Source organism: Haemaphysalis longicornis, unplaced genomic scaffold (assembly GCF_048455015.1).
Source record: "Haemaphysalis longicornis isolate Haplotype H1 unplaced genomic scaffold, Haemaphysalis longicornis Haplotype H1 scaffold_173, whole genome shotgun sequence".
Classification (NCBI taxonomy): domain Eukaryota; kingdom Metazoa; phylum Arthropoda; class Arachnida; order Ixodida; family Ixodidae; genus Haemaphysalis; species Haemaphysalis longicornis.
The window spans coordinates 470,257-488,145 of NW_027526278.1; the positions used below are offsets into that span (position 1 = coordinate 470,257).

General features: G+C 55.7%; 4 protein-coding genes and 1 pseudogene across 5 annotated transcripts; 3 read left to right on the forward strand and 2 right to left on the reverse strand.

The window, feature by feature from the left end:
- Positions 1-846: 846 nt before the first annotated feature.
- LOC144166507 (histone H3-like) lies at positions 847-1,426 on the forward strand. The gene has a single exon (XM_077696017.1). It carries the CDS (start codon positions 958-960, stop codon positions 1,366-1,368), a length of 411 nt encoding a protein of 136 aa, XP_077552143.1. The 5' UTR covers positions 847-957; the 3' UTR covers positions 1,369-1,426.
- An 866-nt stretch (positions 1,427-2,292) lies between these two features.
- On the reverse strand, positions 2,293-2,795 carry LOC144166508 (histone H2A-like). Its single transcript, XM_077696018.1, has one exon. The coding sequence runs from the start codon at positions 2,680-2,682 to the stop codon at positions 2,308-2,310; it is 375 nt and encodes a 124-aa protein (XP_077552144.1). The 5' UTR covers positions 2,683-2,795; the 3' UTR covers positions 2,293-2,307.
- An 8,220-nt stretch (positions 2,796-11,015) lies between these two features.
- LOC144166513 (histone H2B) lies at positions 11,016-11,892 on the forward strand. The gene has a single exon (XM_077696021.1). The coding sequence runs from the start codon at positions 11,169-11,171 to the stop codon at positions 11,370-11,372; it is 204 nt and encodes a 67-aa protein (XP_077552147.1). The 5' UTR covers positions 11,016-11,168; the 3' UTR covers positions 11,373-11,892.
- Positions 11,893-12,057: 165 nt separating this feature from the next.
- LOC144166510 (histone H4-like) lies at positions 12,058-15,122 on the forward strand (annotated as a pseudogene). The gene is made up of 2 exons (XR_013321689.1): positions 12,058-12,946; positions 14,896-15,122. The product of XR_013321689.1 is annotated as a histone H4-like (transcript).
- A 1,247-nt stretch (positions 15,123-16,369) lies between these two features.
- On the reverse strand, positions 16,370-17,318 carry LOC144166480 (histone H1.5-like). The gene has a single exon (XM_077695987.1). The coding sequence runs from the start codon at positions 17,196-17,198 to the stop codon at positions 16,584-16,586; it is 615 nt and encodes a 204-aa protein (XP_077552113.1). The 5' UTR covers positions 17,199-17,318; the 3' UTR covers positions 16,370-16,583.
- Between the last annotated feature and the right edge of the window lie 571 nt (positions 17,319-17,889).

The window sequence follows — 17,889 nt, forward strand, 5'->3', positions numbered from 1 at the left end:
TACGAGATGACGCAACCGCTTTGAAAACAGCAGCCCTGGTAGCAAAATATATACGAACAGGGAGCCCGCGTTACCGTCACAGGGCCAATCGAAGGTCGATAAATGCAAAGTTATCAAACGGTTTTGTTTTTCAAACTAGCACCTTGCAAGGCGCGCAGTTGTGGGCCCCCAAGATAGATTATGGTGTGCCCCACGTTTCCTTCTGCAGCGCGACTGTGGGTCGCACCAGGTGGGTGAATTTTTCGCAGGTAAGAATAAACGTCTTGCGCAACAGGGCACGCTTTAAATGAAATCGATAGCTTATTTCGTTCGCAAAATCTGCATGGTAAGCAAAATATTTTGCGTCGTAGCCAGGCCGCAATCTGCACCACGTTCACCATTTTTGCTCAGGTAAGAGAAAACACAAGGCGCAACAAGGCAAAATTTGAATGGAATTGATAGCTCTTTTTGTTCGGAAACTGTGGCGATGCGAATTTACCTTGCGACCAAAATCTTCCATTTTCAGCATCCTAGCGACCGTGGAGGTTGGGAAGAGCTTCGCCGCGGCGGCGGCGGCGGCGGCGGCCGCCGGCACTCTCGTTTATGGTCAGTCGGACATTTCGCGTCATAGCCGGACGGCAGTTTGGGCCAGGTTTACCATTTTTGGACGGATAAGAGAAAACGTTGCGCGCAACAACACAGCGTTTGAATGAAATCGATAGCTCTTTTCGTTCGGTAACCGCAGGGGCGCAAATTTGGGGCACGGAAAAAAAGTGCACTTTCCAGCATTCAAGCATCGAAAAGAGGGGAAGAGGGGCTCGCGGCGCAACCAATCAGAGGCGCGCTCAGTCGGGAACGCGGTTCGCCAAACGTAGGGCGAGCAGTCTCGCTCCTGACGCCGAAGCGTGTAGACGTGATTCCTTTCACCTCCGAGTTGTTGTATCTTGCCTCGCAGCTTTTGCAGCACCTGTAGCCGCAATGGCGCGTACCAAGCAGACGGCCCGCAAGAGTACCGGCGGGAAGGCGCCGCGCAAGCAGCTGGCTACCAAGGCAGCCCGCAAGAGCGCCCCGGCCACGGGCGGCGTCAAGAAGCCCCACCGCTACAGGCCCGGGACCGTGGCCCTGCGTGAGATCCGCCGCTACCAGAAGTCCACCGAGCTGCTGATCCGCAAGCTGCCCTTCCAGCGGCTCGTGCGTGAGATCGCTCAGGACTTCAAAACCGACCTGCGCTTCCAGAGCTCGGCCGTCATGGCGCTCCAAGAGGCCAGCGAGGCATACCTGGTGGGTCTCTTCGAGGACACAAACCTGTGTGCCATCCACGCCAAGCGTGTCACCATCATGCCCAAGGACATCCAGCTTGCCAGGCGCATCCGCGGCGGGCGCGCCTAAGACCGTGCCTCCTTCTTACCGCCGCCAGGAAAAGAAGCCCACAAACGGTTCTTTTAAGAACCAAATCCACCTTGTTTCGTGGCGAGCGTTTGCGCGAAACACGCCAAGCTCGTCAACCCCATTTCTGCCTCTCTCTGCTGTTGTACTTTGCACTGCGTGTTCGCACAACGAAAAAAGGTGAGTGTTGTGGGGTTTTTTAGTTTGCGTGTGTGCAACAAGTGAGTTTATGCTTTATTTGCCACTCTTATCGTGCGTGAAAATGAATAAACCAAATTGCTGCTTCTGTTGGTGTTCTCACTTTCTCCTCGTGGGTTTGTTGGTTTCTTTAACTAGCGCAGCAGTGATGTGGGGGTTCTGTAGGCCAGTTTTGATTTAAAAAACAGACACGGTTGGAATCAGCCAAATTAGAACGGAATGATACGTGAGCAAACGATTCCAGAAGCTTAGCTGAATGACACGTGTTTGCAGTGATTGGTATAGAATACGCAAATGCATGCTAAAAAAAAACAAGAGCAGCACGCTAGGAACTTCCGTGGGAACAACTCTTGCTGGCAAGATGTTCTTCTACACTGGGGGTCTCTAAGAAAAAAAAAAAAGCTGCCTAACTGCGAAAACACACTGACTGCACAGCGCAAGCTTTATTCAGTTGCAGCAGTGCCTGGCGCTTTGCAGAAGAATTCCCTTTCACGTTACGAAATGCTGTGTAAGTTTTGCAGCAGAGAAAGTCAATAAGGTGTCGATCGTGTGCCTAAATAACGCGCTACACAAAACGCTCACGTTAGGCGTGCATGGACAAAGAATAACGAGCGAAAAGTACTACGAGATAAGGAGGAGGCAGCAGCAGCAAAGGCAGCATCGTTTCTGCTGTGACACGCACTTAGGTTGGCTCTTACAAGAGCCGTTTTGTAGGTGCTCGTGCCGCTGGGAAACAGGGGCAGCTCAGGCCTTCGTCTCGGTCTTCTTGGGCAACAGGACGGCCTGGATGTTGGGCAGGACGCCTCCCTGGGCGATGGTGACGCCCGAGAGCAGCTTGTTCAACTCCTCGTCATTGCGGATGGCCAGCTGCAGGTGGCGGGGAATGATCCTGGTCTTCTTGTTGTCGCGAGCGGCGTTGCCGGCCAACTCGAGAACTTCGGCGGCCAGGTACTCGAGCACTGCAGCCAGGTAGACTGGGGCACCGGCGCCCACGCGCTCGGCGTAGTTACCCTTGCGCAACAGACGGTGGATTCGGCCCACGGGGAACTGGAGCCCAGCACGGCTGGAGCGGGTCTTGCTCTTGCCCTTCGCCTTTCCACCCTTGCCACGTCCGGACATGATGATGCTGCTACTGCTGCTACTGCACGAAGAGAAACAAGACGACTGCGCGGTACGAGATGTGCACGCGCGAGCGAACGTTCGGTGTGTGTCCGGCGCGGCCGCGGCGAGGCGGAGGTACTCAAATAAGCCCTGCTTCTTTCTTTCGAGGTTTTGAGGGGGTATGTAGTACGTAGTACTACATACATACTACATACTACCTCCGAGTGAGCACTGCCGCTCCGCACGTATATAGCCGTTTTGGAGCGGCCAGGCTCGTGCCCTGCTTCTCGGCAGTTAGTGGCCGTGCAGTCGGTCTTTACGCAGGCTGCGGCGCTGTGATACGCCACGTAGCCCGGTAGCCTGTGCTCACTGGGGAGGCAGTACGTCTCTTGTAGACAAATGACGTCGTACTGGTTGTTGGCCTGTAGGAAGGTGTACAAATCTGCGTGTCGCATTCGCAAGGACCGACAATTCCACTGCAGGATGTTGGGGCGAGGCAGCCTCTCGGGCGCAACATTTGGATTAGTGGCCGCCATTTAGGAGTAGGGCGATTGCCGCGTTCAGCGTGTCTGCGGCAGACAGTATCTGGGCCACAGCAAGCTCTGGGGGGCCTGGTTGGCTGCTGGCGGGGGCTGGGGGGGAGCCGCCTGCCGAGGCGCCTGCAGAATCTGACTGTAGCTTCGAAAGCTGGGAGGGGGGGCGGCTTGGGTGGATGTCTGGGTGGCGTTTTTTCTTTACCAAGCTGCGCGGCGGTTGGAGGCGAAGTAGTGACGCCATGCTTCGCCGATGGGTAGGCTCCGGGCTGCAGCGTACGCCGCTATCGCACGTTCTCTCTTGTATAGCCTGCACCGCGGGGATGAGAAATGGTGCTTTCCCCCGCAGTTGGCACATTTCTGGGTGTGCTCGGTGCAGGCGGAGGTGAGGTGCGGGCCGCTACAGTTGCCGCATCGCGTCCCGCCTCGGCAGGCAGTGGTAAGGTGGTTAAACCTGCCGCATTTGCCGCATTGTATGGGGCGGGGGTCGAGGCGCTGGACGCGTACGCGGACTCCCCGTATGTATACAGCCTCGGGTAGCTGGGGGCCCGCGAACGTCAGGAACATGGAGTTGTCATGCAAAGTTGCTCTGATGATTGGGATAGGTGTTTCCACCACTTGCATGATGTCCTCTGCCGTTCCTGGCAGGTCTATGTCGTGGAGCACGCCCCTGGCGTTGCGAGGTGTTTGTGCTACTGTGGCGCGCACTGCCACTCCGCATAGGGAGCGCACGGCCAGGAGCGCCTCGCGGGATTGCTCGCTCTGAGTGTCCACCGCCGCGGTGTTTAGGCGGTGATTGACTCTGTATCCGTTGATGTCGGGGATATGCGTCAACTGATCTTCTATCTCGAAGCGGCTGATACCCGCGAGGTTTGCCCCGCGTTCAGTCGGCCGATACAAGATTGTGGTGGTGGAGACGGCCGCTCCGTTTCCTGACGCTCCATTCGGCTGGGGAGAGGCGCGCGGCGGGGTGCGCTTTTTCCGCCCTCTCTGCACGCGCCAGCCGTCGTCGTCGAGCTGGCTCTGCGGCTCTTGGAGGGGGGAGGGGGGCGGGAGTCTTTGTTGACCTTGGTGCTGCCTCGACTCGTCGGCGGCCTGTCTGGGTGAGGGGGAAGCGGCGCGGGGTGGCGAGGGGCGCTTTCTGGGCGGAGGACGGGGGGGACCTTTCGCTTGGCTGTGCCGCGTTGAGTTGCTTGGGGCGATGTCTTCCCCTCTCTCCTGCGTGCGGGCAGCCGGTTCTGGGGCGAGCGTTAAGCTGCTTTCGTTCTCCCGGGTGCGGCTCGCCGTGCGCTCGCTCTCTGGTGTGCGCAGATCGGGCATCTCCTGCGCGCTCGCGAGGGTGCGGTTCTCGGAAAGCGGCGGCTGCGGGGTATCGCTTGCAGCGTTCAGGGTCTGACTTGTTGGGGCATCGTTTGCTCGCGCCTGGTGTGCGTGCTCCGGTGCGCGCTGGATGGCAAGGTCGTGCGTGCTCGCGTTCGCAAGGTCGGAGGGAGAAGCGGGGTCGTGTGTCGCCGCTGGGGGGGACGCAGGAGCGCGAAGGGGGGCCTCAGGGCTGGCTGGCGGTTTCGCCTTTTTCGGCGCCGCTTTCTTCCGTCCCCGTGGCGCCGGGGCGGGCGCGGTCGGCTCCGATGTTTTGTCGTAGTCTTTCGATCAGGGGCGTTGACCGGGGGGTGGGGGCGGGGGGGGCAGCTTGAATGGGGGCGCGCGCCGCCTGCGCTTGGCGCTGTTTTTCGGCCTGGTAGGCCTCCCATGCCTCCCTGTTGAAGCGAATGCGGCGCACAGCGCTTTCGAGGCTGTGGCCCCGACTTCCAAGGCGGTTGGGGTCGTAGGCCGTGCGGCTTGGCCTGGGTGCGCGTGGGGGGGGGGTAGGGGGGGGGAAGGGGGGGGTACGGGACTCACCCGAGCTGCTGCTGCTGCTACTGCTACTGCTGCTGTTGCTGCTGCTGCTGCTGTTCCTGCTGCTGCTGCTGCGGGATGAGGTTGATGTATCCATTAAATCCTCGCCTTCTGCATCTTCGCTGGCGCTGTCCTGCTCCTCCTCCTCTGAGCGGGGGGGGGGCCAGGAGGTCGAAACCTTGCGCCAGCGCGGAGAGGATCGCGGGGGAGATTACGCGCCGTGGGCTGGGCGTGCCCACGTGCGGGAAAAGCGGCATCCTGCCGTATGGAGCCCTAAAAAGGGCTTGCCAAGGGTGGCATTAAAAAGAAAGAAGTTAACGGGCCGGAGGCCCGGTCTAGAGTTAGGGAAACTGCGGAGCGCGAGAAAAACACGTCTACTCTGCACGGCGTCCAAGGAGAACTCAAAAATAAGCCCCGCCCAAACCGCATCCAGCGAGAGGCGCCAGAATGCGGCGCGCTCGAATAAAAGTGCCGCGAGCCGCGTTTCTGCTCGCGTCGACTCCGTCGTGTTCGCATCGCAGTAGTCATGCCTCCCCAACCGAGTGGTAAAGCCGTGAAGAAGGCGGGCGTGTGAGCGGCGCGATCTCCGGCGGCGTTGCGTGGTCGTGGTTGTGTGAGCTTCATTCCCTTCGGATACAGCACCTGCTCTGTTCATCGTTTCGTGCGTGTGCAGTGGCGGCATGTAGCCGCGGGGCGCTCACCTGAGTGTTGTGTTTTTTCCGCTCGTTGCGCTCGCTGGTTGGCAGCGATACTTGTCTTCCTTTCAGCTTCCATCCAGGATTTTGTTTGGATACAGCAAGTGCGAAGTCAGCTTGGTGAGTGACGAGGGTCTCTCTTTTTTGTAGCGTGTTTCAGGCGCGTTGTGCTTAGCGCAGGGTGTTTAGCTCGTGTCCGCTAGCGAACCGCCATGGCTAGCTACAGCGTGCGGCTGCGGCCGTACAGGTTCTACGCGCGGCTCCCTCGAGGAGTCACTAATGTTGAGTTGGTGAAGGTGCTCGTGCAGCGGTTCAGTAAAAACGAGCTGAGTGGCGTCCAGGACTTTTCGGGCGGCCGGTTTGAAGTTGTTTTCAAGACGAAGCAGGCGGTCGAGCGGTTTCTAATCGATCCCGTCGTGGAAGTTCGCGAGGAGAAGTTCCGATTTGAGTATCGAGGATCGAGGTCGAAGGTGGTGCGCGTCTTCCAGTACCCACTGGAAGAGCCAGATGAAGAGTTGAGGAAAATCCTGAGCCAGTACGGCCAGGTACACGGGATGCAGCGCGAGACCATTCCGGGGTTCGCGGACTTCGTATCGGGGACGCGCCGCATCCGCATGGATATGGTCACGCCTGTCCCGAACCTCATCAAGGTTCTGGACAGGTATGTGGCCCGCTTTGAGTACGACGGGGTCGTGCATCAATGCGTTCGCTGCGGTGGCACTGGCCACTATGCAGCCGCATGCACCACCCCCAAGTGCTCAAGGTGCGACCAGTACGGCCATGAGACGTGCGAGGCACCATGCGCGCTGTGCCAGGGCGATCACGCGCGATCGCAGTGTCGCGTTAAGTCTTTCGCGGCCGCGGTTGCGGGGACGAAACCCGCCGGCGCTGAGGCGACCGAGATCGAGGGTCAGGAGGGCACAAGCAGCGCCGTCAGCGAACCCGTCGTCGTCGTCGCCGCGAGCGACGAGACAGGCAGCAACGCAGACGACGCGGGGAGAAAAGAGGAGACTAGCAGCGTAGGGGGCGCTAGCATTGAGGCGCAAAAGAGCGAGGAAAACGCCGCGCCAGCCGCTGATGCTCTCGAGCAGACGACGCGGCCCGAGCAGACGCCCGCGGAGCCTTCCGCGGAGCCTCCCGCGATCGTCGCGCCGGCGGCAGCGCCATCTCTCGCCGCCGCGGTTCCCCCCGCGGTGGACGGCGAAGCGGCGCCTCCGAGCACGCCCACCCCCAAACAAAAAAAGAAGGGGCGCAAAGCAAAGAGGAAGCTCTTTGAGGAGAAGAAGCAGCGTTCGAGGAGGGGGTTGCTTAAAGCCGTCGAAAGCGAACTGGAATCCGAAACCGAGAGCCCTCTCCGCCGCAAACGCGTAGTTGGCTCGGGCACAGAGCCCACTGAAAACGAGGACGTGGAATTTAGCAGCGCCGAAGAGGAGAGTGAAATGGAGTCGGAAGGGAACAGAAAGTAAACAAGCGCGCGTGCATCTCCTGCTGAACCATTTTTTTAAACTGTCAGTCCGCATTTCTTCTCACCGCCGTTTTTTGGGCACTATTCGGCTGTAAACAGACTCCCCCCAACACACTTAACATGGGCTACTCCCTAACGATCGCAACCTTTAACTGCCGCGGATTGACGAGGCCTCCTAAGCAGGCCGAAGTAATTGAGTTAGCCCGCTCAAAGAATATTGACATTTTGGTTCTGCAGGAGACCTACCTCCACCGAGCAGGGCAGATTAGGCAGTTCGACAGCAATTTTGGCACCAGATCTCTCTGGAGTTTCGGGGGGACGGGCTCTCGTGGCGTTGGCATTGTTTTGATGCCGCGATACACGGGCTCGATCCTTCGTCACTCCCGCGACTCTGACGGCCGATTGCTCTCGATCGACCTAGACTGTGGCACGCGCATCGTGAATGTTTACGTCCCGAACACTAGGCCGGCCGGACCGCAAAGGGATTTTTTCAAGACGCTCGATTCCTACCTTGTAGGCCCGTCGCGTCTTGTTTTGGTAGGAGATTTTAACTGCACGTTGTTCGCGTCCGATCGCTTATCGCACCGCGGTGTACCTCGGCGCCGAGAGCCTGGCAGTGGGTGCACGGCGCTTCGGGAGTTGGTAGACGAGCTGGGGCTGGTCGACGCCTGGTCATTACTTCGGCAGGGCCAGTCAGGAATGACTTGGACCGGCCGGGGCGCACAGAGCAGGCTCGATCGGTTCTATGTCTCTCCGTCGCTAACCCCGCGCCTGCATTCCATCTGGAAGGTCGCCTCGGCGCTTTCCGATCATCAGTTTGTTGCGTTGCGCCTCGCGGATTCCGACTTCGTGCCATCCTCGTGAGGGCCTTGGCGTCTGAACCCGCGACTGCTCGAGAACCCGGCTGTCGTGCTGCAGGTAGAACACCTCGTAGCGTATAGTACATCGGACCTCGATGCGGAGCGGTGGGATGATTTTAAAAATTAAGTGCGCGAGTGTCTCAGGGCCTGGGGCAGACGGCTGGCACAGGAGCAGCGCGCGGCGATTCAAGTCGTGTTAGACGCGATCCTCCTGCTCTCGTCGCCTGTTTCCTGCGGCCCTGGGGTAGCCGCTGCACTTGTTGAGCTTCGAAGGGAGCATCGCCGCCTCCTTCGTATCCGATGGGATGGCCTACGCGCTATCGCTCGCGCCGAACGTTGGGAAATGGAAACTTGGTGTTCGCGAAGTATTTTGAGGCGTAGGCTTGCGCGATCCAATCCGCCGCTTTCGTCTGTAATCGATCCGCACTCAGGAGCTGTTGTGAGCACGCCGGACACTGTTTTGGACGCAGCGCGCCGGTTTTACGTTGACCTATACACGGCGGAGGCAGTAACACCTGAACTGCTTCCCCTAGAAGGGCCACAGGAGCCACCCGTCGTGAGCGATAACCCTATTACCGAGGGCGAATTATTCGAAGCACTCCGAACATCAAAACGCAATCGTAGCCCAGGTTCGGACGGTCTACCTCCCGAGTTTTACCTAAAGTTTTGGGAGCAGTTAAAGCAGCCTTTCACAGCCCTTGTGAACAGGCTGCTGAGTGGTGGGGTTGTGTCAGCGTCTCAAAGGGAAGGGCTAATCACTCTCCTGTGTAAGGATGAGTCGAGGAGCTCCGATCTGCGAGCCTGGTGCCCCATCACGCTGCTCAATTGCGATTACAAGTTAATTGCCAAGTGCCTCGCCACAAGGCTCACTGCTGACATAGATGCAATAGTAGGTCCGTACCAGGCGTGCTGCGTACCGTTTCGTTCGGCGCAGCTGCACGGCTTTGCTCTCAGAGACTTGCTAGAATGGGCCAATAATAAAAATCTTTCCGGTTTTCTTTGTAGCTTTGATCAGGAGAAGGCTTTCGATAGAGTTAGCCACGAGTATATTTTCCAAACTCTTGCCAACGCGGGCCTTGCAGATAACTTCCAGAAAATGGTTCGCACTTTATATAATGGGCCAACATCCGCGCTTTCCATCCACGGACGCGTCTCGGATAGTTTTTCGATTAATCGCGGGGTAAGGCAGGGCTGTCCTCTCAGCCCTGTCCTGTATGTTTTGGCTATCGAACCGCTTCTTCAAAGACTCGCGTCCGATCCACGCATAGGTAGTTTTCCGCTGCCGCCGGGTGCCCCGCGTGTTCCCATCTTTGCCTACGCCGATGATCTGACGATCGTCGTGCCAGACGAGAGCTCTCTCTGCTCCGCGCTGGCCGTGATCGATCGGTATGGCCAGGCAAGTGGCGCGCGGCTCAACACCGCCAAGTGTTCGGTGATGTACCTTCGGGATGCACCACCGCAACCAAAACATGGGCTACCGGTGGCTTCGGAAGTTAAGATCCTTGGCTATCGTTTTTCCGCTTCTGGTCCCGCCCCCAGCAATTGGCATGGCGCGTTAACTAAACTGCAAATGAAGGCTCGTAATTTCGAAAACCTGCGCTGCCCAGTGACTGCTCGCGCCACGATCGCGCGGACTTTGCTGTTTACGCTGTTAAGCTACATCGCCTCAGTCATGACCGTGCCCGCGCGAACCAAACTGGAGGCGGAGCGCATCGTGTTTCGTTTCCTCTGGGGCGGCAAGCCGGACAGGGTCAAGAGGCAGATAGTACAACTGCCCAGGAGCAAGGGAGGCCTCGGCCTCACCGATGTGGGAGTTTTAGCGACAGCGCTGCACGTGAAGTGGACGCAGGTGGCACTGGGCTGTGACATTCCACTTACCAGTTGTCTCGCGTCCTATTTTCTTAGTACTCGTCTTGGTTTGTTTATGCAGAGCTCCGTCCGCAATAACGTCGTTCGTGCTGGCACTCCATCGCTGTTTTATAACGGGGCAGCTAATGCCCTGTTTCGCTTACAGCAAGCGGTTCCCGACATCAACGTTTTCGCGTCGCCGCTGAAGGACCTGGCAGAGATACTGTCCCCCAGCCTCCCGCCTCACTTGAAGCAGTACATGCTCGTAAACTGGAATCCAAAATGGAAATTAATTCTGGCAGATTTTCTAGAACCCCGCAGGGCATCTTTCCAATGGCTTTTGGCGCGCGGGAGCCTCCTTTTCTACACCAGACGCACTCGTGCACCTGTGGGATTGGTTCCGGCGCACGGCAGGGCACTTTGTTTGTTCTGTGGGGCGGCCGAGTCCACGATGCACATCTTTTTGGAGTGCGCAATTCCACAGGCGCTCTTACGCAAAGTAGCCCAAATATTTGATGTTCCTGGTATTCCATACGAGACAGTGCGGTTCCTAAACCCACTCCCGCGCGCAGCAATCAATCAGTTCGTCTTGCTCCTGGTAGAATGTTGATATCAAGTATGGCTGGCCCGCTGCGCTGTCACTCACTCTGAGCAGCGACCAGGCCTCCATGAAGTACTTGCAAAAGTACGGAAAGAGGTATGGTTTCACCTGCAAAGAGAGCAGCAGCGGCTTGGGGCCCAGGGCTTCATCTCCACTTGGTGTTCACCGGCAGTAATTTTCGAGGAGGCTGGGGGAAAAATCTCTGTCACATTCTAATGCTTCTCTTTTTTTGCAGATTGACCCCATATAAGTATCACGGTAGTAACGGTTTTTTCCCTTTCGTACAGAAATGAAGAGACGGCAGACCATCACCCCCCTATGCCCAGGGGTAAGGGCCACCACTCCGAAAAAAAAATACTCCCCTTCGGGGGGGCGCTTACACTGAGTGGCGTAGTAGTTGAGTGATGATGGTTGGCTGGGTTCTGTAGCCCTGGGGTGCGGCACTCATGTGCCAAACCCTCCACCATCTGACAACGGTAAGCGCAGAAGAACGTGCGCGCCACGGACAAGAAGAAGAAGAAGCGCCGCAGGAAGGAGAGCTTCTCCATCTACATCTACAAGGTGCTCAAGCAAGTGCACCCTGACACTGGCGTCTCCAGCAAGGCCATGTCCATCATGAACAGCTTCGTGAACGACATCTTCGAGCGCATCGCGGCCGAGTCCTCGCGCCTGGCGCACTACAACAAGCGATCCACCATCACGAGCCGCGAGATTCAGACCGCCGTGCGCCTGCTGCTGCCGGGCGAACTTGCCAAGCACGCCGTCTCCGAGGGAACCAAGGCTGTCACCAAGTACACCAGCTCCAAGTAGGCCTTCGGAGGAGCCCCCACAGGCGACCACCATCAACCAAAAATGGCCCTTATTGGGGCCAACCAATTGCGTGCAGTAGCTGGAGATGATGCTGCTGCCACCAACCACCCACCCTGCTCTGTTCTCTCTTGGAAAATAGCTGCTGCTGCTGTTATTCTCTTGTCAGCATCGCATTTCGGGCCGCTTGGCCGATATGCCAGCTGTGCAATGATGGCAAAAAAAAGTATCAATGTGAGCATCAAAAAAAAGAAAAATAAGCACACACGCACACACATACATACAAACCCATCCTGCTGGGAGCAGTTGCTTCACTCCGTGTTGTCAAATTGATGCACAGATTTCGTAGGCTAGTAGGAAACCTCGCGATTCAAGCTTTATTTATTTCTTGCGAGGGACTGTATACCCTCAGGGTGGCAAGGTTCAAGATTTAACAGCAGGGATAAGTTTTATTCCTGCAAGCACTGGTACAAGTGTTTGTATGTTTTTGGTGAAAAATAAGCAAACTGAATCAATATTCTAACATTTGGCTCGAGTTTTGTTACCGAAAAGAAAAAAAAACGATGTCCAGATACCGACCACCGTTTTCCAAATGCAATGCTGCTGTTTTGGAATTGCTGCTTGAAAAACTCGTGTAGCGAGTGTTGTAACGAATCAGGAAAGCTTCTCGCTTATCTGATGAGGTTCCCCACGAAAGGAAAGCATCAGAAAAATTACTGAGTGGTTCAGTTTAAAAGCAAGAAAAAAATAGACTGGTGATAACAGAAACATCAGTTGCGCCAGCGACCTGCGTGAATCGAGTCCATTTTCGCAGCAAACAACCGCTTTCGGCGTCCCCACTAGACGCCGCGAGCACTCTTTCGCTGCAGCCACCTGACTGGCTAGTCCCCTAGCCAATCAGGCCTTGCGGAACCTGATGGTCCGCACTCTCGCACGACATCGGAGCGGGGGGTTCCCCCTCCTTCAGTTCGCCTCCGCTCGTCTATCGTGCGCACGGTCGGTTGTTTTCTTTCATCGTCGTCGCGCTCGCTACTACCGCACTCGTCATGTCTGGTCGCGGCAAGGGTGGCAAGGGACTCGGAAAGGGTGGAGCGAAGCGTCACCGCAAGGTTCTGCGAGACAACATCCAGGGCATCACCAAGCCAGCGATCCGTCGTCTCGCGCCGAGGCGGCGTCAAGCGCATCTCGGGACTCATCTACGAAGAGACCCGCGGCGTCCTCAAGGTGTTCCTGGAGAATGTCATCCGCGATGCTGTGACGTACACGGAGCACGCCAAGCGCAAGACCGTCACCGCCATGGACGTCGTGTACGCGCTCAAGAGGCAGGGCCGCACCCTGTACGGCTTCGGCGGCTGATTCTCTTCTGCTCCCTTCGTCTTGCCACCGCGAGGAAAGAAAGAGATCCCAAAACGGCTCTTCTAAGAGCCACATTTCACCCTACAGTGGGTGCAGCTTGACTGCTGCGCCGCGTGCCCAATCTTGTTCTCTTTGGTGTATGTGGGTGCCATCTGTGCTGTGTTTACGTGTCGGGTGCGAGCCGTTTCCTTCTGAACGTGGTCTGCAATGGCGTCAGTTGGGTGAGTGTTTATACTAGCGCTTTCTGCATCTGCAGCCGCTGTTTTTTGTCCCACCAATGTGCAATGGCAGATTCGCTTTCTTGTCGCTGTGTACGCCACTGCCGTCGTTATTCAAAGCGCGCGCCAGGGAAGTGCATTGTGGGGGATCGCAGATGGGCAAGGGCGAGCGCACCTCTCTCGCTATGTTTACCTAATGTCCGCTCTGGGATGCGGAGCAAGCTTTGGCTTGTTCTCGCGTGCTGCTGAAACCGAAACCGCGTTTCTCTCCTGCTTGTTGTTTCTTTCGCCATTCTCTGCTGCCAAGAGTAGTGTTGGGAGCTTTCCGATGTCGCGTGTTACAATTTGTAGGCATAATTCGTTTCTCCTTTTTCGTGAGATGGCTTGGCATTTCTGTAGGCAGATTTTATTAACCTTGACATGGCAGCAGCCCATAATGTCTACGGTGTGAGGAGCACATTTGCCATTTTAGCTTTAGGTTATGGCTAATCACTTTCATTTGAACAGGAGCTCGGATTACTGCTGTGTGAGTTCAAATAACATTGAACAAAAGATAGCTGTTGGTCGCCCTCTTCAATTTTCTTGAACTTCTATTTATATATAATTGCCTAATGAGTGTTAGGTAGACATACGCTACGTGAAAAATATTACAGTGCCACAAGGCACTGTAATATTTTTACAGTGCCTGTAAAGTAATATTTTTATTTTTACCCACCACTGCCTGGGAAGTGGCCAATTTTGGCGTCATTTATCTGAAGAAATACTTGCTTGAGCACACAGGTCATTTTGATGCTGAAATTAAACCTACTGTACATGTTGCTGAAAAAATTGTGTGGCTGACCGAAAATTATTTGTTTTTTTACGGTTTGTCAAACTTGGCTCCGAGACCAATTTTTTGCCAACTGTGTGGCTAATGGTAGGAGCAGTGCAACTCAAGTTACAACCTTAACATTTTAGCCACAGCTTCCCAATAAAGTTGTGCATAAGTGATTTGCATGGTATATTTATGTAAAATACGGCCCAGTACATGTACTGGCGAACGTCTGGGAAGCATTTCTGCAAAATCCAAAATGCTTTTTTCTTGTTATGCAAGTTCTTTGACTTTGCGTGCGTCCCCATGTTTGTAATCGGGTTTTATACTATGAAATTCAGTGCGTCTGTGTGAGCAGTGTAAGCGTCAAAATTCGGTAAAAATTCTAAGGTTGTAACTTGTCCTACTATTTTGGGGCAAAGTTGGGAGCACATAGGCCTCTGAGCCAAGTTTGGCATTTTCTAATGGCCACTCTGAATTTTTGTCACGCAGCCAGACATGTTTTTCTGTTGGTATAGTAGGCGTAGTTTGGCCACAAAAATTACCAATTGCCTCTGATGAGTATTTGTGTAGATAAACAGCACTAAATTTGGCCCTGGCGAGCGTTCGCATGCCATTCTGTGCTCATTACATGGATACAGAGCTCTGGCCTTGCCCTTTGCTGTCTGCTAGTGTTCATATTGTGTGTTAAGTGTCGTGTCTGTTGAAGTTTTCTAAAATTTCCATGCATTAAAAAAAAAAAAGAGGCTCATCTTATATGCACTCGTAAGCTAGGCATTGCACTCAAACGTTATGCTTCCATTTTTGGCTTCCACCACTCGCACGACCCAGGTTCGAATCCCGCAGGAGACGTTTTTTTTTTTTTCATTCCATGGTTCACCTCGCCCATATTTATTTTTATCGCGCCTGGTATCTGTTTATGGCAGATACCAGGATTATAGACAGAATTCAGGTGGCTTTGAGCCAGCTGTCTCTTTGTGCCTGTCAGTTCGTTTCGTGCCATCCCCTAGTTTGCTTTGCAAAGGCTAGCTATGGTGCACGCATGCGCATGATCTTTTTCTTTAGTTGGGCTTGTTCTCACTGTTCCAAGTGATTTGTACGCACACGGCGGCGATGTTGCACTTATTTTTGTCTTTTGCAGGCTCTCCTGCTGCTGCTGCTGCAGTGCTAGGCGCGGCCAGTGCGAGTTCTGCACAACGTTCGGGAACAGATCCTACCTGCCTGGCTGCTGCTGCTTCGGTAGTAAACGATCGCAAATAAAAGAAGCGGGCTCTCATTGCCGCCCCTCCGCCTGTCTCTGCTGTGCTTTGCTCCTTTCAATGACGATGCTATGCAAATGAGGGCTGCGCGAAATGAGGGCGCCACATCGGCTGCCCCCTTGGCCAGCTTTCGCCATGGTCATCGGGCTTGAGACAATTTCTGTATTGTTCACGTGATATTCACGCATACCATCGTGTTTCTGTGGCTCGCAGTAAAAAAAAACGTTAGTTCAGCATGGTGAGACGATTTGGTACCTCTCCACAGCCCGAGAAGCATTTGTAAACAAAGCAAAACACGCGAGAATGACAAAAACGTAGCTTGGATGCCCCCTAAATGGTTTACTAAACGGCCCACACGCCAGCGGCGCATGTTTTCCAATTCTACAACTCCTGTTCTCTCGATTGAACCATGTTTCGATTGCCTGGGCTTTAATTAACGACCCCTCAGGGCGCCGCAAAAGTCGCTGGGCGCGCTTCGTCCGCGCAGGCAGATCAAGGCTCTTTCGCAGCCAGCTCCAAAACCAAGAGGGTCAGGCCAACTAAAATTGCACCGAAAGGTTTGCCAGGGCCTCTACTTTACTGTCGCGGCTCGTTCGGGCCTCTCACTTGTACGGAAAGGGCTGTTAAAAGGGTTACAACCCGAGCGGTAGACCTCGCGCCGACCTTTTCGGCCGCGCCGCGTGGGAGTTTTGGCGCTGGCATCGCGACCGTTCGTCGCACGAAAACGAAAATTGCACCATCGCGTAGCTCAAAGAATAAGATTTCCAACGAGTGGTCTCTGATGCCGTGAATACGTTTTTCGGCCCGCCAGCGAGCGGTGGAGGAGCGAGAACCACGCCTGGGACACTGAAAAGTCGCGTTCGACATGTTAATCGGCTTGCAGCTGAACTTTCCTTATCCTCACGTGAAATTCGCGCATACCATCGTGTTTCTGTGGCTCGCAGTAAAAAAAAAACGTTAGTTCACGGTGAGACGATTTCCTACCTCTGCACAGCCCGAGAAGCATTTGTTAACAAAGCGAAACGGGCGACATTGACGAAAAACGTGTTTTGGACGCCCCGTAACCTATCAACTAAACAGCGCACACGCCAGCGGCACATGTTGTCCAATTCTACGACTCCTGTTCTCTCGATTGAACCATGTTTCGATTGCCTGGGCTTTGATTAACGACCCCTAAGGGCGCCGCAAAAGACCCCGGGCGCGCTTCGTCCGCGCCGGCAGATCAAGGCTCTTTCGCTGCCAGCTCCCAAACCAAGAGGGCCAGGCCAACTGTTGTCCGACAGATGTCAGCAGCGTGCGGGTATCTGTGGGCCACAGCCACGGCTGCTGCGGCAGCGAGGAGCGAAGCTGCAGTGCCTTTGGTTTTTCTTTGTTTGTTTGCTTGTTTTTACTGCTGTGTGTGTGCTTGCGCCGCAATCGTGCGATTAAGAATACATTGAGGAGGAGGACGCGAGATGGGTGTGGCGTGGCAAGCTTCCGTCGCCATGGCAAACTGTTGGTGTGGTCCCATCAGGACCGGGTGGTTAATTAAAAAAAAAAAAAGGATGAGGCGGGCTTCCGCAGAAGTCATTCACTTTTTGGAAGAAGCTGGCTTCTTGGGGGCTTTCTTGGTCGCTTTGGGCTTCTTGGGGCTCTTGGGAAGGGACGCCTTTTTCTCTGCCTTGGGCTTTTTCGCGGCCGCTTTCTTGGGCTTCTTCGCACCGGCAGCGGGGGCGCGCTTGTTCTTTGCCGTCGCGGTGGTCTTGTTGGCTCGCGGTTTCTTGGTGCCCGAAGGCTTCTTCTTGCCTGCCGCCGCCGCCGCTTTCTTCTTCTTCTCGCCGGCGGACGATGATTGTGCTGAAGCAGAGGAGGACAGCTTGAACGACCCACTGGCGCCTTTACCCTTGGTTTGCACGAGCGCGCCGGACGCGACGGCAGACTTGAGATACTTGCGGATGAAGGGAGACAGCTTCTCGACGTCCACTTTGTAGGTGCCAGCCATGTACTTCTTGATGGCTTGCAGGGACGAACCCCCGCGCTCTTTGAGGGCACCGATGGAGGGGGTGACCATGGCCGAAACCTTGGGGTGCGTAGGCGCTGATTTGGGCTTGCCGGATCCGCGGGGCGCAGCCTTCTTTTTGGGGCTCTTGGGAGCCGAAGACGCTGCCGCCGTAGCGGCAGGCACTTGGCTGGTTTCTTCAGACATGTCTCTTCTCAACTCCGGAGCGACGAGAGAAATACGGCCCAAAACGGCTGGCTGCTACTGCAAAGAACACAACTCGCGAGGCAGATGAGCGGAACTCGCGCGTTGCGACAGCGGCGGCGGCGGCGGAGGCGACGGCGCAGCGAGAGGGGCGGAGTTTGGCCTCGGTCGTCGTGGGGTGCGGACGTGTTTTTCGTTCGCTCCTGCGCGGCCGGGGCGGTATCGCGATTATGCCGGCCACGCGTCGCGAGCCATGGGTGTTTTGTTTGGGCGGCGCGCGCTTTGCTGCGTGGGGTCGTCGAGCGCCTGCTCCCGCTCGCCAGTAACCGCTCGTCTGCCTCGGACTTCACCCAGCAAGTTCCCCACACTTCGGACCTCCGCGCACGACTCTTCGCAGCACAGCCTCGCCTCTACGCTCCACCGCTCCCGTCGAGAACTTCTCCCGGACGCAGCATGACGCCAGGACCTGTGTTTGTGATGTGTACTGTGCTCGGTGGCCCCCAGTGACTGTGGCAACGCTTCTTTTCCTCGCGGCGCCTCAACTTTTCTCTTTACCTATCTCCTTTTCTCTACCCTATTCTATTCATCCCCTTCTATATTCCCTACCCCCCCGGACTGGGTTGTATGGCGGTGAGCCCCCAGATGGGCTCAATAATATCCCCAGTCCATTTTCTTTTCCTTTTTAATCGAACCA

What these genes read in the sequence shown, in the direction of transcription:
- LOC144166507 (XM_077696017.1), top strand. Translation starts at nt 958, where the DNA reads ATGGCGCGTACCAAGCAGACGGCCCGCAAGAGTACCGGCGGGAAGGCG.
- LOC144166508 (XM_077696018.1), bottom strand. Translation starts at nt 2,682, where the DNA reads ATGTCCGGACGTGGCAAGGGTGGAAAGGCGAAGGGCAAGAGCAAGACC.
- LOC144166513 (XM_077696021.1), top strand. Translation starts at nt 11,169, where the DNA reads ATGTCCATCATGAACAGCTTCGTGAACGACATCTTCGAGCGCATCGCG.
- LOC144166480 (XM_077695987.1), bottom strand. Translation starts at nt 17,198, where the DNA reads ATGTCTGAAGAAACCAGCCAAGTGCCTGCCGCTACGGCGGCAGCGTCT.